The 18,314-nt window shown below is 43.0% G+C and overlaps 2 protein-coding genes across 4 annotated transcripts in view; one reads left to right on the top strand and one right to left on the bottom strand.

The window, feature by feature from the left end:
* Positions 1-5,398: 5,398 nt before the first annotated feature.
* LOC108153405 (20-hydroxyecdysone protein) lies at positions 5,399-7,158 on the top strand. Its single transcript, XM_017283399.2, has one exon. The coding sequence runs from the start codon at positions 5,512-5,514 to the stop codon at positions 7,000-7,002; it is 1,491 nt and encodes a 496-aa protein (XP_017138888.1). The 5' UTR covers positions 5,399-5,511; the 3' UTR covers positions 7,003-7,158.
* Positions 7,159-7,632: 474 nt separating this feature from the next.
* The window catches only part of LOC108153227, a 43,493-nt gene continuing 32,811 nt past the window's right edge, over positions 7,633-18,314 (bottom strand). For 2 of the 3 annotated variants that reach the window (XM_017283057.2, XM_017283059.2), the window contains exons 3-6: positions 14,877-14,960; positions 14,570-14,774; positions 11,786-12,960; positions 7,633-11,708 (exon numbers count right to left, since the gene is read on the bottom strand). In XM_017283057.2, coding sequence (XP_017138546.1) covers positions 10,419-11,708; positions 11,786-12,960; positions 14,570-14,774; positions 14,877-14,960 — 2,754 coding nt within the window. In that variant the 3' untranslated portion in view covers positions 7,633-10,418. The remainder of the gene's footprint in view (positions 11,709-11,785; positions 12,961-14,569; positions 14,775-14,876; positions 14,961-18,314) is intronic. The other variant, XM_017283058.2, reaches the window with a different exon arrangement.

Here is an 18,314-nt window from a genome sequence, read left to right as displayed (position 1 = left end):
CTCCCTTCGGAGCGGCGGAGGTCTCAGCTTTGGCGATGTTTTCCCCATAAAGCTATTTAAGGCTCTATGGCTCTCCCGATGGATGAGCACTGCCGTCTGCATGTGGTTGCCATAATCGTACTCACGACTGTGGGCTTCGTGTTTTATACCGTTTGCAGTTACAGTATAGCTTAGAACGTATTTCCAGTTTTCAAATAGGCCTCTTATCATGAAAACACAGACTTTATATTTGAATAATTATCCATGAGAGTATTCAAGGTGCGACCGGCATCTAAATTTTTTCTTTCCACATTCCCATCGGAAAGCGCGCGATTGACAATTTATTTAAAATATATGTAAAACCAATTCCATTTATATTTATGCATATTTATTTTAGTATATATGTATATATATTTTTTTTATATTGTATATTTAGATACATCATTTTTTTAGTTATAATAAACAAAAAAGTCGAGAACCGACGGCGTTTACATAATTTTTATAATTTATAATCAACCTGCTTAAGATAAGGAAAAAAGTGTGCAATTATATTATTGTTATACCCGATACTCAATATGAGTATTGGGGTATATTAGAATTGTGGGGAAAATGGATGTTTGTAACGTCCAGAAAGAATCGTTTCCGACCCCATAAAGTATATATATTCACATTCTATTCTAACACACACGTAGCATAGGCTGCTTTGCTTAGAGTAAAACATTAGCGCCTAGATCTCAGAGACTATAAAAGCTAGAGCAACAAATTTGGTATCCACACTCCTAAGATATCGGACCGAGACGAGTTTGTTTCAAAATTTTGCCACACTCCCTTCCGCCCCCGCAAAAGACGAAAATCTGAGGCATTCACAAATCTCAGAGACTATTAAGGCTAGAGTAACCAAATTTAGTATCCGCACTTCTGTTAGATCTCACTATAAAACGTATATCTCAAAATATCTCTGGACCCTACAATTTTCCAAAACTGTAATACATTTGTATTCAGCAATGAAACTATTCCTTAGTAAATTTCTAACTACTTGTCTACATTAGTTTTTACTAATTTTATTCCACTTCTTTGGTGACTATCAAAAGCTTAAAAAATCTGCTCAAAAATAGTCACAAAACATTCCATCACTAGGCGCAGCTGCCATCCCTAGATTTCCACAGCACAGACAAAAAAAAAAGGCATACACATGCACACACATATACAAAGTAACGGCAAGCAGACTCTGCTGTATGATCATTTGTATACCCTATTTCGTTAATTTTATATAAAACGAGAATTTATATATGTATTAGATATCAGTATTAAAAGCTGCTTTAAAACTTAATATATAAAGACATTTACCTAGATTGATTTTTATTAGTCCTATTCATGCATTTGATTTATTTCCTGTAAATATATCCTGATCCCGATAGTAATTCTTGGTCTCCGTAAAAGGACAATAAACAAAATATCATTGTGATAGCTTTAAAACAGAGACTTACTTGTTTTTCCATACATTGGAGATATTCTATCCATTTCCCCAAGGATGCAGAACGTTGCTCAATCCCATACAAATTAAATGTTGCCAGCAACATAGGACGTATGAAAACGGGAGTATGGGACAGTGCTGAGATGAAAAATCCCTCCACGAAGAGATGATTTCCCACCACGAAATAGAGAGCAAGTCCCACCAAACTTGAGCGCCAAATATAAATTGTTTGAAGTGAATGAGCGACAAGGATTTAAATGCCATTGGAATAAATGATGCACGGAAGTTCGATTTGAGAGGGCGCAGTTAAAAAATTCTGCGTGTGGAAGTTTCTATACCCTTTGTTCTTAAATATACCTTTAAAAATGCCGGTCGCCTTCTGTCCGCCGCGTGTCTGCGTGTTGTCAGGTGAACAGATGTTCGTCCTCCCCACCACATCAACCCACCAGCTAATGCATTTTCTTCTTCTTCCTTTCCCTATGGTTTTTTTTTTTATTTTGGTTTGATTTTAAAATATACCGTAAATTAGTCGACAATGGGTTAATGTACCTTGAAATATTCCTTGATTTAATATTTGGTTTAATATTACAAGCCACAAACACATAATTTTATCCAATTGATGAATCAATTTTCTTAGATATATGTTAATTTTAGATTAAGTTTACACAAAGAAGATGATAAAATATTGTTAGTTATTCCATATCTTTTATCGTTTATGACCGGGTGCTGCCAGAATGATGAAAAATATTACGCCGCGCTGCCAGATAAATGGATCGCTTGGAGGCTGATAAAATGTTTAATATAATTTAATGTATTTTAATTGATCAAATCGATCAAAAAATAAATACCAGCACCACCTCATTGTTGTGTCTCACTTTGCGTTTGCAAGGTGTCTGTGGCGTTGCCGTATCATTAAAAAATATACAGAACTTGGTTTTGTTTTATAGTTGCTAGATGGCGCTAGCCACGGCTCTGCCAGACAGTTTAATTTTTTCAAATTTAAATTCAAATATTTACATAAATATTTTGTTAATGATGTTTATTTGTTTTACAAAAACGTATGAAAATTAATGGTAAATTATAGGAAAATAAGCAGAAAAAGAATATTGTGTAAAAACATGTAGCGTGTCGCAAGAATATAAAGATAGATCAGTAGGTAGGCGGGAAATAGAAGAGAGTGATAAACTCAAGCCTTGCTAGACATTTTGAGGTTTCGAATTTGAATTTCGAATGCAAAATCTGACAATTTAGTGTTATCTGAACAAAAACTGAGATCGGAGCTCCCAAGAGAACTGGCGCAATATTTCGAGGATTTAAATGTCATTTTAGTAAATAAAATGGAGGCTTCTTTCAATATTCGACCCATTGAACTCTAAAATTTCCCTTAAATCAATCCATTCGTTCGCGAAAGCTCGTCAGCCTTGCACACTTGCAAAAATGACACAATTTCACTCATAAATAATTTTTTTAGGCTTTTTTGTTGTTGTATTTGTGACCTTGACAAAACATGAATGACACAAATATTACAAGTGTGCGCGACGTTTGATAAGTGAGGTAATTGTTGGATGACGAGAGATTGCCTACTTCTGTCAAGCACTCCGCAGCACCCCCACCCCCACTCCCGTGCTCACTCCTCACTCCACCCCCATCGATTGTTGGATTGTCACCCACTTTGCATGTGAAGTGTACTTTTATTTGTTGCTGTTTTTGCTGTTTCTTTATTATTCCACACGATTGTTGAGTGAAAGTTGCCACCGTTTTAGTAGGGGCCACGCCCCAATGCGGGCATAGTAGCGTCGTCGCCCACCTGCTACGTATGCTACGTATGTGAGCAAGGTGTTAATTCGACAGGCGATTCGCGACCCAAGACAAGCCAAGCGATGGGTGCGATAACAGAAAAAAAAAAAACAAAAAAAAACGTCTACATGTGTGTTTGTTGCATAATACAACGCATACATTTTGGAGTCGAAACTCGAGCAAATGAGATCTTCGAACGCGTGCAAAAAACAAAAATAAAAAAACAATTAAAGAAATCCCAGAAAAACCATAAAAATCCGTACTTAAGAACCCAAATTATGAGATTTGGGTTGGTTCGGGTCTCTGGGCGCAAACTTGTTCGGAAATCAATTTGAAAGAAAGAGGGGGCCCCATAAAAAAAATAAAACAAGTCAATGTCCTTAGCAGACGACTTCGATCTGAGGAGATCTGAGATCTCTCTGTGCTGTTTTTTATGCCCTTTTTTTGCGCAGAGATTTCAGAGGGTACCTTCCTTCAGAACGGGTTCTGTTCTGGGCAGGGAGATACATCAAATCCATGGATTCCAAAAAGAAAACTTGGGGCGGCGTAGAGCTTTACGTTTCCTACAATTTTCTCTTCCAATCGATTGACCCATTTACTTACATTTAAATCCCCATCATTTGCATAGAAGTATAACATGTATTCCCCGCCCCCCTCCCCCAGGCACAGGCCCTGCACCCGCCTGGGCCACTCAAGAGTCTGTGTTTTTGTGGGCGTTGAATGGCTTTTTGTGCATTTCTAATGAATTATTAACCCAGAATGGGTGAAAACGCATCTCCTAAGAAGAGATGCGATGCTGCATCCACAAAGACCATCGTTGCAAGCTAATTGAGTCTAAAAATAGACAGAGCAGGTTTTTCAAAGCCCCATCTTTGAGACGAGACTGGGGAACGGGTTTGGTCACCAAAAGAGCCAAAGACAGAGCCACCAAAGGCCCCAGCAGCCGAAGAACTTTCAAGCAGAACGCAGTCCAAGAAAAGAAAAAGAAACAACCAAAAGAGAAGAGTTTCTTTGTGGAGAAAACAAGAAAAATCTGCCGATCGAAATCGAGTCAACAAGGAATGAGAGTGAAAAACACAAAGTGTGTTGTGTCTGTCTGTCGTTTGCCGTGTTGCTGGAACGGAAGGGGCTTAACATGATCAGATATCGCAGAGATATCTCAGAGATCTCAGAGGTCTGGTCTCTGCTGTGGAAAATCGAATTTGAAGGATTATAAGTGCAAAGATTCCCACACGAAAAGAGTCAAAGAGACCTATATCTAAGCTTATCTTTCCTTAAGTAAGGGATCGTATATGTAAATAGCACCAGCTGCGTGGTTTTATGGCACCCCAACAGGGATTTCTACCTAACGATAGCAGGTCATTAAAATACATTTAGGGAATCCCTTCCATAGGTTCTTCCACATATCTTCTTCAAATATTATAGATTGTGATCAGAAAATGCACGCCTTAAGTCTTAGAAAATCAATGCTAATCCGCTAGAAATCTGTACAAACAATACAAAGTCTCAACTTCAAATCCTTACTGAGTGATCTTCAATGATGTCTCTCTCTCTCTCTCTCTCTCTCCCTCTTTCTCTTTTGTTGCCTTAACAAGATGATCAACATTTGGTTAGCAAATCTCTGGTTAACCATATAAGCACTCGTAAGTACTGCCATGCCTATAGAAAGATGGCCTCTTCAGGGGTTTTTTTTTCTGCCTCCTGCCACTCACTACCTTTTAATGCCCGCCCCCCGCTCCCCCCTTCCATGCGAGAGGCCAATTATGTCTGCAGCTTCTTAAACCACTTCTTGGCCAAAGCCCTGTAAGAGACCCTTTCTTGAGGGCCCCGCCCCTTCGATTCCTTCTTGTAACTCAACCTCGAGCCGCAGAGGCAGAGGCAGTGGCAGTGGCAGTGGATCCTCTTCTTGAGCCTGGTTATGGAGAGGTTCAATGACATTCAGCACCAGAATTGGCCAAGACATTGGCAATGATATGATGCCCCTGCCACCGTGCATGCACTTCCCCTCTTGGCCCGGTCGGCTGCCGCTCGCTCTTCAGGTTATTTGTCTTTGGCTCAGTCGATGCCGAAGCCGATGCCAACGCCAACGCCGCCGCCGACGTCGCACTCGGGGCGGGTGTATAAAATGCCAAGAGTCCAAACAGATTTCCAACAGTTGCGGCCGTGAGGCGCTAGTGATCGTTGATTTTTTTACAGACAGCAGAGAGACCTGTGTGCGTGCGCCTGAAACGCGAGTGAATTTCCATTGAAGATCTGCAAAAATGAAGTCCATTGTCTTGGTGATACTCTGCCTGGCGGTTGCCAGCCAGGGACGTGTGCTGCAGCCGCCCAAGGAGGCCCTCGATATACCCGTGACGATCATCGAGGATAAGGAGCCGCCATTGGCCCTGGCTTTGGTGAAAGAAGAGGCCAAGCCGATCGTCGAGGAAGCCCTGCCCAAAGAGGCTCCCAAACCGATCGTGGAAGAGCCTGCCAAGCCGATCGTCCAAGAGCAGGCCATACCCATCATCGATGCTCCCAAGCCGATCATTGAAGAGGCTCTGAAAACGATCATTGAAGAGGCTCTTAAAGAGGAGTCCAAGCCGATCATTGCAGAGGCATCCAAGCCAATCCTTGAAGAGCCCAAGGTTCAGGAGAAGTTGGAGGAGGTCAAGCCCAAGCAGGAGATTAGATCCTTGATCAAGGAAGAAGAGGTCAAGCCTGAAATCAAGGAAAAAGTGATCAAAGCCGAAGAGATCAAGCCTGTGATCAAGGAGGAAGAGATCAAGCCCCTGATCAGTGAGGCTGAAGCCATCAAAGAGGAGCCAAAACCTGTCGAAGAGCCGGCCCAGACCATTCTCAAGACCCTGCCCGCCGAAGACACCGTTGTAGTGCCCGCCGAAGAAGTCGATGCCAGTCCCGCGGTCGAGGATCAGGCCGATCTGGGAGATCATGGACAGCCCCACTTGCGGCAGGCCACCCAGGCCACGCCCACGCAGCAGAGCACCACCCAGGGGAACTTTGTGCAGCAGCTCATCCAGAACTCGCCCATTGGACAGTTCCTGAATCAGTTCCAGCCCCAGCAGCCGGCTCAGCAGCCAGCCGTACAGCAGTTGGCTGCCGATGAAGCCGCCCAACCCACGCCGGCGCCCACAATTCCCGGTTTCCTGAACCCCGCACAGGCCATCACCTCCGCCCAGCAGGCAGTGCAGAGCGCAGCCCAATCTGTGGTGAACTCCACCACTCAGGCCTTCCAGGGTATCCAGCAGTTCGCCAGCAATCTGGGCAATCAGTTCCAGAGCACGCTCACGGGGCTGACCAACCCAGGCTCCACCACGCCCCGTCCACCAGGCCCCATCCAGCAGTTCGTGAGCAACATCTTTGGCGGTGGAAACAATGCCACTGCCGCCGCTCCAGCCCAGCAGCAGCAGAACCAGAATCCCCTGCAGGGCATCATCAATTTCCTGGGCGGCAACCGCCCACAGAATGCCCCCGCTGTGGTGCCCTCGCCAGTGACAGAGGCTCCGGCCAAGCCCGAGGTGGATGACAAGATCGATCCTGCCAGCGATGATGTGGCGGAGTTTGTCCCCGAGTCGGAGGACCAGAACGAGGTGCGTGCCAGCGGAGAGGCCATCGATGATTCGTTCGAGGAGGCCATTCCCACCAACGAGGTGATCGTGGTCAATGACGATGCCAGCGATGGCCGGGAGGTGCTCGTCGATACCATTGTCCAGCCCCTGCCAGTGGCTGCTGTCGATGCAGTGGCTCTTTAGAGAGCGAGAGAGAGGCAAAAGAGAGGATCAACCGATCCGATCCCCACACGACTGACGCCATTTTCGTCGCCATTTTTCGATTTCAATTGAAAATGAAGGAAAATGTTTCTTTAGTTTTCTAAGTGCATGCCGCCACACAACAAAAAACACACACAAATTATTTATTTCATATTTTGCCCAGGAATTTTTTTTAAATATCGACTAAAACCGAATAAAAATCATAAAATAAAAACTATACAAAAAATATAAAATATATACAATTTATTTCATTGCCCATCTTGATTGAAAGACTTTTCAGTTTTATTCAAAAAAAAAAATTATCTCATATTTATTATATTTAAATTATTTTCCATTTGTTTTCTTGTTTCATTATTTTTGATGTTGTTGTCTGTTTTGTTTCACATTAAGGTGGTTCAATAGCTCAAAAATTGATTACATTCAACCAAGAGAGAGAGGCGTTATACTCGTTACATACTCGTACATATATCCATCGTACATTCGATATAAGGCTAAGTATCTGACAGAACGTTTCGAACAAATTAAACTTCAAAAAACGGTAACTAAAATTCGCAGCTTGAGTTAAACTTATGCCCAAATATTTAAGCTAGTTTTTTGTTTTATATTTTAAGCTTTTTTTTTTTTTTTGCTGAAATTCCATTTCAATTTTTTTTTTTTTCTTTTTTCTTTCTTTCTTTTAGTAATTCTTTAGCTAAGGGAATGCTTTTCTTATAAGCAGCCTTACGCACTGGTTTTGTGTGTTGTCTTTTGAGCTGGATAATGATTCTACTTAAAGTTAGTTTTTTTTGGTGGTAGGGGGTAGATGATGGGGGTATAGGGGGGTCTGATTGGGGGGCGGGGCAGTGTATATGGGGACGTGGGACAGGGATTTGATTGAATGTTGATATAATTTGTTTGTTGAGCACAGGAGTTCCACAGGTGAAAGGAGCAACGATTGAGGGAGCTATGGGTCGATGGAGATTGAAGATTGAAGGGGTTACCAGGTGAAGGGAGCAAAGATTGTTGGACCACAGATTGGAGGATGAAAGAAGGTGAAAGGAGAGAGCTGAGATTGAGGGAGTCACAGGTGTCAGGGGATAAAAGATTGAAGGTGCTAGTGGGCTAGGTAGGTGGCAAGAGCAAAGATTGAAGGATGAGAGATAGAAGGCCTACATATCGCACGATAACAAATAGAAGGCTCATTGATTGCAGCATCAAAGACTGAAGCATGAGAGATATACAATGGTAAAGGGTGAAAATGATTCGAGTTCCTTAATAAACGACAAGTCTTTCATTAGATTGGTTCATAAACTTAAGCCAAAGTTGTTTTGATTTCAGCGATAATATCATAGGATGATCGAGTGCTTAACAGGCAAAGGATAGAGTAGGAAATTACGCTAGAATTGGGCCAAACATAACATTCGTCTTAAAGCATTTCCATTTAAGCATTTCGCTCAGTGTAGACACATGGTAAAAAAATCGGAGTTATAGATATACAGATACATATATAGTAGGTAGATATAAATATCGAGTAAATATCGAGGCATTCTTTTGGGTTTTTTTTTTGTTTGTTTGGTTTTTGTTTTTGTTTGATTTTCGATGAGTGGAAAAATGTGAAGCCGTTGAATGTTTTCTTGGGGTTGGTTTTCTTGTGGGTTGGATACACGATTATGATTTGGATTCTATATATATATATATGGTATATATATATATGATATATATGGTATGTATAATGTATATATAGATGCATGTAAATATATATGGGATATTACAATCATATGTCTGTTCAGATACGTTTATAATGCTTGTGTGTGTGTGTGTGTGTGTACGTCTGTGTATATATATCTTTGATTTAGCAGTTAGCAGAGGATTATAGGTTCTATATGAAGGTCATCTAATGGGCAGGAATTGAGTACAGTTGTGTGGTGTTTTTTTCGCTAAGAAGGTACAGTACTTTTGTTTTTTGTTTTGTTTGTTTGTTTTTTTTTTTGTTTTTTGTTTTTGTATATATCTTTCAATAGACGACGGGTTTTCATAGCTATAGCGCTGAAGCTTTAGGCCTGAAGAAAATGCTCAATAGAAATCTCAAATAAAATCTCAAAATTAAAACAGGTTTCCCCTGGTTTTATTTGTTTTGTTTTCTTTTTTTTTTTTGGTTTTGGTCGCATTTTATAAAAATAAAATATCATTTTACGCTAATAAAAAAAATATATATTGCACAATCGGAATTCTAGAATTATGGAAAAAAAACACGCGCTTATCAAATATCAATCGTATCGTATATATAGCATATATAATATATATCTTTGATAACCTAAGCTTTTATGGGTTTTCAAATTGTGGGTTAACATTCAGACACATAAAATGTTACGTTATGAGATTTTCTTTCTTTCTTTTTTTGGTTTTTTATTTTATAAAGAATAACCATATCATATGTCTTAGATTTGCTTTCGGTGTAGCTGCTGCTGCTGTTGTTGTGGTGTGTCCGAGTGAGTTGTGGCATTGGTTGGGAAATAGAAAGCATAGAAATTCCAGGTTCAAGGGAAGACTTTCGGACTTTGGGAAGATGGTGAAAAGAGAGTGGTTTTGGGAGTATAAAAGCGGAAGACTTGGAAAAGTTTGAGTAGAAATTATAGTGGAAAGATATTACAAGACAATCTATAAATTCATTAAAAACTCAACCACTTAGAACTTATCCTATAATGAACATATAATATAGGAACTTTGAAAAGGATAACTAAGGAATATAAGAGAACTTTCTTATAAAACCAGTTTAGAATGTTTAGAACAGATTTGGTCATTTAAAAACCCAACTTTTAAAGGAAAAACGACTGATATTATTGCAAAAATGTCTAGTATGAAATTTCATAAGAAAAGCTATGAAATATCCAGGAATAACGGAATGATATCATACGAAACATAATAAATGTGGAAAACATTCTTATAGGTAGATCCCCACAAGTGCCACAACTACATATCTCTCTCTGTCTCTCTCTCCCTTGTCCACAAACAGTTCTAAGTTCTTTTACAGAGTAATCTTATGGCAACAAAGCAGTATTCCTAGTTGTAGTTTGTGTTTGTGTGTATTAGATATATCGTACATATAGTATCATCCATTGCTCCTATCGGATCGATGCCCTAATCCCAACTTAAGTCACATCTAGCACATTGCTTAGCCTTCTATTATATATGTATACCTTGATCCATATGGATATGGATATGGATCGAAGAATACTCGTATGAACGTAAAAGTAGCAAACAAAAAACAAAGAACACAAAAACTAGACTAGAATACAGTTTGGTTTACTCTTTGAATTCGTCGCTTGCAGCCATGCGGCATGCCATTCCTTCTGCAACTCCTGCTGCTCCTCCTTCTTCTCCTTGTGCTCCTCTTTCTGGCTTCCCTTCCTTCGCTTTTCTTATAAATTCGTTTCAGTTCTGTGCGGCGCCATGGCGCCTGGTTGGGCGGCCACAACTCCACCAGGCGTGGCCATACGCACCCGTTCCCCCACTCCTGGTCCCATCAGACGTGTGTGCCGCACCAGACGGACTCCTCCCGGCATGGCTGCTGCTCCGCCTCCTGTGGCATTAGCTCCTTGGGCGGCACCATCCTGTCCGCCCCTCATGGACCACTCGTTCTGCTTGAGCAGGAACTGCTTGACATTGTACTCCATCTGGGCGATGTCCACGTGCTGTGTGGTCGTGTGCAGCTCCGCCTGCACGGATCGCGTCTTGTCCGTGTCATTGGGATAGTATTTATAGTTGAGAATATCACACGTGGGCTGTTCCGGGCACATCAGAGGCGCCGAGCCGGAGCCAGACGACAGCGAGTCCCCACCTGGAGTGGTGCCGGCAGTGGCGGCAGCCGCGGCTGCTGCTGCAGTGGTGGTGTATGCCACTGGCAGTCCCGATCTGGTGGTCCGCCTGTAGTATGTGGTGCAGAGCTCTGTCTTCTTGGCCATCGGTGCACCGGCGGCTGCCTCCGGCAGGGAATTGCTTGTGATGTCCGTCTTGGGGGACAGTGAGTCCTCCGTGGGGCCGTTGGTCAGCTGCTGGGGCGTTGTCTTGTAGCCCGAGTCCATTGACAGCTTCTCTATCGAAATGGAGTCCATCCGATCTAGCGTGGAGTACGAGGACTGTCGCTCTGTGCCCGCTGTGGAGTCGCTTGGTAGCGGCGGCTGCTGGAGATTCCTCTGCTCCAACTGCTGTGTGTTGTGCTGCACCCATTCGGCCACGCGACTCAGCTGCTGGCGGCGCAGCAGGACGCTCTCCTGGTAGTCGATGGCATCGCTCATCGAGCTGGAGTTTGCCGAATGCTTGGGCGAGTGCACTGCCGGTCCACTGCTGACGGCTGCTATGGCTCCTCCTCCTGTTTCTCCTGCTGCTCGCTTGCTGTTGCTGCTCTCCTCCTGTTCAGTCTCTTGCTGGGGCTCTACGAGGGGTTCTAGTACGGGTTGCAGCACCACATTCTCGTGTGGCGCCGCTGGTCCCTGCCATGCCTCCACCGCAGATGCGGCATTGCTGTCCTTCGACGTGATGATGTCCTTGCCATCGTTGAGTTCCTCATCTAAGAGGCGTTCGCGACGCTTGTAGATCACGGGCTTGTAGGCCTCAATGGACTCCAAGTTGTCCAAAAGGATGTTGCTCTGTCCGTTCTGTTGGATCCGCATCGCACACAGTCGAGGTCCTCGATACTTGGGATTCTCCGCCTGAAAGGGTAAAGGAAGGGAAGAAGTGAAAGCGTTTATTTTCTGGAAAATGCTAGCAGGCAAACCCCTTTTCTAACCTTAATGGTTTTAATGAGGTTCCGATTGAAAGTCTCAAACATTCTGGCTCCTTCACAGCTGCTGGTCTTGTTGCTCCACAGGCTCTGAACGCTGCCCGAATTGGTGGACTTCAAATGGGCAGCAGCTGCCGCTGCAGCTGCAGCAGAAGTCACGCCTGAAGCTGCCACAGGAGCTGTCTTCAAGGGTAACGGCTCGCACACATCCTCCAGCTTTGTGGCCTGCACTGGCACCTGTGGCAGTGGCAGTTGGTCGGCCTCCAGGAGATTACCCTGCGAAATGCCCGCTAGCAGGGGCTTGCTCGATTCATCCTCCAGCTCTTCTTGGGGTCCTGCAGCGGCACTTGAACCTCCTTCGAATTTGGTCAGCAACTGCAGAGCGGTGCCACCGCCATCCAGGAACCTCCTCTGATAGCCATTCCTTAGCTGGCCGAGATTACTCGTCTCCAGGAGATACTTCTCAGCCGCATAGGCCCCCAGATGTGTGGTCGGATACATCATCGTGGAGGCCGTAACGCCAGCAGTCCTCTCGCACAGCCGATGGTGCCCCAGAATGGGATTCACCATCAGATCATCCTTTTTTGCTGGCGTAAAGAGTTTGTCCATGTCGTTCAGATCCGACACCGAGCTCTTTGTCTCGGAGATCACCGAATCACTGGACTTGACGAGCTTCATCATGTAGGGACTGTTCGTACGCGAGGGCGAGTTCAGATTACTGTGGCACCTGAGGCACAGCTGGGTGAGCGGCTCGTTGAGGGTCGACGATCCCTGGAGATGATGGGGCAGCTGATGGGGCGTCTGGGTGGCCACCGTATAGGAACGTGAGACGTCGGCCAGCACTTGGAGATCCTGCTTGCTGCAGGCACACGTGTCGCAGTGCTTCACCTCATTGGCCTTCAGTTCGTCCTCCAGGAATTTGGCCATAATCGTGGGGGATATCATATCGGGATTGGGATTGATCGAATGACTTGTCGTGTGATTTCCGTTTCCATTCCCATTTCCATTTCCATTGGAGTTGTTGTTGATGTTGTTGTTGTTGAATTTGTGTGGATTATTGTTGGAATTATTGTTGTTAATATTATTTTTGTTCAGAGTGTCCTTGGTGGCGTTGTTGTTGTTGCTATTTGTGGTTGATTGCTGTTGAGGATTGTTGCCCGTATTGTTGCCATTGGTTTCATCTGTGGTTTGGAGAAAGTTGAAGGGAAATTAGTTGGTGTGTTCTATGAGGAAATCGGAAGATGTTTCACCATCTACATATCTGTAGTAGAGCCATTGAACAACGTTTGTTGGTGGAAAATATCAATTCAAATCATAATTTAATTAATTTAATTTAAAATTAAAGAAATAAATTATATCAGAGCATTCCAACAAGAGAGATTCGAGTCGAACAGCGACTATTGTTGTTGTTGAATTCTCGGGCACTCGAAGAATAACTTCGGAGTATCCTTCAATGAAGTATCCTTCATAATATATCCTTCATTATTACCGCAGAGGCATATTTGTTTAGAACTTTTCTTCCCATGCAAACTTTTACGTTATTTAAGTTTAATCATATTAAAAACTTTCATTTAACCATAATTAAATGCAGAGTTTTAGTTAGCACCAAAGACTAATATGCTTTTGTACTAATTTGTACATCATTTTCGCTATCAAAAAGCATATTTTTGCCATAGAAAATATTCATAAACAAGAATGCGCATAAAAACAAAACAAATATTGCACAAATTCGTGGCATAAAAGTTACAATAAATGCATTTGGTTCTAACAATTCATAAGTTTACACGGAAAAACATGTAAAATATTTGTAGCAGACGGAAAAACCAACCAACGAGATCGATGCATTACATACTCTGCCAGAGGGATTGTCTTATGAACCCGAGGGGTGCTGCCGCATGACGCACGATACATGCAGGAAAAGATTCATTGTACTGATTATTTCTGTGGAAGTTATAGGATTTATTGAGCCTGTCTAAGAGGACATGTCGAACAGAAAATTTCCATAGAAGTAGGCAACGAAATAATGCTTTGATTCCGCCAATTCTTTGTCTAAACTATAAGTATATTCTTTAAGGTTTATCTCTGGCTTCCAACTGTCTCTTCCAAATCATAATACCCTCTTTCGAGAGAGTGTGTGCACACACAGTCGTAACAAAACATGGCACAAAATTATTTTATGGCAATTTGAGATGGAAATTGTAGCAGCATCAAAAACAGTAATAACAAAAACACACACACACACACACATACACACAGTTAACACATGGAAAATTGAATGAAATTGCTGGCAATTAATGTAAATGAACAATAACCAAAAGGCTTTATGAATGACAATGCACACAGTGCATAATGATGTGGAAGGGATTCAATTATGATGCAAAAATCAAATGAAAATGCAGCTGCAAAAAGAAAATACAGGAATTTCTCTTATTTCCAAGCCGTAAAATGAATGAATATTTCTGCAAAATGCATATCTATGATTTAGAAGCGGAAAATGCTCGAATATTTCGAATATTTCCATACAGAAAAAGGTAACAAACACAAAATCAATCATTTTCTAGGAATTTTCTTCGCCCTGAAAAATGTGCATAAAATAAATCATATAAAATCATATAAAATCGAATAAAATCAATAAAAACGTTACCGTTGCGAGCCACGGCAAGGGCCGCGGCTCTACTCGATACCCGGTACTCTACCCCTATACTCTCCGCGTACCGGGTACATTCAATGGAAACATAAACAGAAAAATGTTAAGAAAAAATGATAAGGTTCAAGGCATGGTCTACTAACACCTACCGAGTCCCCGCATCGAATAGACCATCGCTGTGGGCGGGAAGGGACAGGCCGCTGGGGGCGGCGAATCGGAGGCCGGAAGCACTTTGTAGGAAGCTGTGGTGGCCACGCCCACACCACTATTACTGCACTCGGAGTCGGAATGCGAGTTGGTCTCCAGTCGCATGTAGGCCGATACCTTGGCTTGGATATCGATGGGTAGCTGCAACACCAACAAAAAAAAAGACATATATTATTCGGTGGGGTACTGCAAGGGGGGATTGGATGTATTAGGAGTGGGTGGGGAGGGGGTTGGGTGACTCACCGATGACACCTTTTGGGCCACAAAACTATCCGGTTTGCATTGCAGCAGTTGTATCGCCAGACTAATGTCAGCCTTGTAGCGTTCCTGTGTGTTCGTATGTGTGTGTGGTGTGTGGTGTGTGGTGTGTGTGTGCCGAGCCGGAAAAATGGGTGGAAAAGAGCAAAGAACATGATAAGAGAGAAAGCATTGCGGAAGTGGTTGCTGTCTGTCTGTGTGTGTGTGTGTGTTTGCTTCTCTATCTATGTGTATGTGTGAGCGTTGTCTTTGTATGGGTTAGTTTATATAGCTTCTTGCTTCTTTTGACACTTTTCGTATGCAAATGTCAAATATGTTTGCTGTTCGTTTTGTTTTACTCGACTCCTGCCTTCTGCCCCATGCAGCAGCCTTTTCCTTTTCCCTTTCCTGGGGTAACATTCCCTTGTTCCCAAAACCCTTTTACACATTGTTAAGTAAACTTTTTCAAGGAGTATCTAAGGGAATATATGCTAAGCAATCTCCATCGATATATGTAATAGTTTAGAGATTGCAGAGAAATATTTCAAACAAAACAGAATTCATTAGAATTAAGAGTATTATAATTCCATTTCAGAGTCATTTAAAGCTTGGGATTCCCTCCAAACAGTCTGTATTCAAAGCCTCAAACTTAAGACCATATTTTTAATAATTTTTTGTTGGAAAACACAGCCTTAAACACTTTTAAATCAAGCAATCTTAAGTATACTTTGATTACTTTCGAATAGAATGACATTTGTATGATCTACTCAGTTTCACAGGGTCTGTGCACCAGTTGCAACGTCTTTGTCGAGGCACACACGCTTTACTACTGATAGAAAAGGACTAACAAGTCTTCCAGAACTCAGCTAGTCCATGGGATTCCTTGTTTCCCCATCTTAAGACTCTCCCAAAGCCTGTTGAAGCTCTCCATTTGCTTGGATCTACATCTATTCATACAGGGTATCTCTCAATCGTTTCTCTCTGGCATAACCGCACACATTCTTAGCTCGTTTGGATGCTGTGCCTTTTGTGCATTTTGGTGTCAGCGACAGCCTCAGAAAAGTTCGCTCCTGTTTTGCTTTCGGGGGTTTTTTGTGGCTGCAGCGACACATACGAGAGTGGGGGGGGGGGGGGATGGGAGATGCCTTTTAGGATGCCTTTTTAAATTTTCACAAATGCGATGCACTCGAACTTGTTAAACAAGCAACAAGAACAACAAGAACCAAAGGGCGTGAGAGAGAGAGGCAGAGTGGCATCCTCATCCTCTGGCAACGACAACTGCATTGGTGACCTAAAAACAACAAAAGCAACAGCAGAAAACCGGGCAGAATAGAAGGGGTATTCCCCTCGCTATAGATGCCACGGCAGTAACGGTATTTTGCACCACGTTTACCAACACTTACACGCCACGGCGCCCAGGCCCAGACCCAGGCCCAGGCCCAGGCCGTGCCTGCCTGCTATTTTTTTCCAGCTTTGGTTTGCACTTTGCTTCGGTTTCTCACGCTGCATTTTCACGCTGCAGCGGGCAGCATTAGCGGTAACCAGAGGGGGGGGGGGGGGGGGGGGAACCGGGAAGAAAAAGAAAGGAAAATGGCACTGGGAGAGAGACAGAGGGAGAGAGAGAGAAGTAACTGCAAAATGCCGCCGCTTGCATTTTATGTTCAGTTTTGTTCCCCTAGTTTTATTTTCTTTTGCACTTCCTTTTTGGCCCCTCGTTGGCATTTTTATTATTTTGTGTGTGCGCTGCCAGCAATTTTATAAATAGAAAAATGCATAAAAATTGCATGAAATAGAAATGAAATAAATTCCAACATAAGAAGACGGCATCGAGCATCGAGCATGGGGCATGGGGCATGGGCCATGGGGCACGGCTTGAAGCTGGCAGCTAAGTAGCTGCTCTGATGCATTGATTGAACTCGACACAAATAAAAGAGCCAGCCCGATTGTCAGCTCGGTGGCAGAAAGTAATTTCTTTAAGCAGGATACAACACAAGTGCCGGGGATTGTGTTTGCTGTTCAGGGGAATTTTCAATTTCCAAATTGCTAGAATTGCCGAGAAAATCTCCCTGGGCAGCAGTTAAACCCCTTAGGATTGGCACTCTCCTGGATTCTCGTTGGATTTTAATGCTTTCGAAACTTAATTGTCAGTTTTTTTTCTCAGTAAAGGTATTTCTGATGCAGTTTGTTGAGTATTTGCAAGAGAAACGCAATATAGACAAGTTTTTTTACGCAATCTTAATCTCTCTATAAGCACAGCTCTACTACTCCCCTCTCGAATGAAAGAAAAACGTTTTCGTCGAGGCACATTTGGTGTTTTAAATGGATATTATATCTCTGAGACTTGTACATAATTCAATGGGATTATGGGATGCTTCTGTCTTTAAATTTGCTCGAGAAATTCCATTGGTTGAAATGGTATTTTATCTTTAAGTCCATTCAGAAACAAATATATTAGGTTTAGCCTCCGAAAGATGGACTCTGTCTTTGGCCACTTTTTACATTGCAGCAATTTATTGTCATTGGAAAACTCCCACCATCATCGGGGTGTTACCAATCCAATTCCAATAGAAGAGACGATCTTTTATGCATCTGCTGGGAGCGCATCATCTCCGGAAGTCCTTAAAATGTTACCCGTTCATTTATATCCTTTGAAAAGTTTACATGCACATGTACCCTTGGGATCGTTTGTTTCCCTTTGATCCCATAACAGTTTCACCATTTCGATTGACCCATTTCCCGGCATTGCATCTCCATCCACCATCCACCATCCACCATCCTCCACTCTTCAATCCATTTTAGTGCGACAGCTGCTGGTGGTGCTGCTGCACCCTTTTTCACCATTTTCTCGCCATTTTCCCTGGCACTTCAAATTCCATTTGGCCTCAGCACGTTCGATATGGCAATGCAGGCAATGCCCAATCCCAATGCAAAATAAATTTCCCTCGCTTTGGCACTCTTTAATGAAGTGAGTGCTCGCTCCAAGGACTCGCTCTGGCTGCCCGCCTCTGGTGCTAAATTTAAAACGTGCCCATGGACGTGGGCCATCGATTCGAATGGGTTTTAATTAAAACAAGAGGCATGCCACACACTACACTGCCTGCTGCATGCTGCCTGCTGTATACTGCCTGCATGCCCCTTGAAGATGTTTTGTGCCCACATATTTAGCATTGCGTGATTGTAGTAAGTACTCTGTGGGGCTGAAAGGAAGGAACTAATAAAGATAATTGAATCATTAGCGTGTGCAGCATACAATTTGTATGCATTTAATTAGCAGCCAGTGGAAAAATCCACCTCCCCTTCCTCTATTCGGCAGGGGTGGGGCTGCTGCCTTTGAGCCGCAGATCAAACATCATCCATCCAAGGGGCATTAATTACAAAATGGTGCCATAGGGAGTCCCTGCCATCCCGGGGACTCGCATGTGAAAAATCCATTGCATACTTTGA

Source organism: Drosophila miranda, chromosome XR (assembly GCF_003369915.1).
Source record: "Drosophila miranda strain MSH22 chromosome XR, D.miranda_PacBio2.1, whole genome shotgun sequence".
Lineage (NCBI taxonomy): Eukaryota > Metazoa > Arthropoda > Insecta > Diptera > Drosophilidae > Drosophila > Drosophila miranda.
Note: the sequence above shows the minus strand (reverse complement) of the source record. Positions and strands in the feature narration are given on the sequence as shown.

Coding starts and splice junctions, on each gene's coding strand:
- LOC108153405 (XM_017283399.2), top strand. CDS start 5,512: ATGAAGTCCATTGTCTTGGTGATACTCTGCCTGGCGGTTGCCAGCCAG.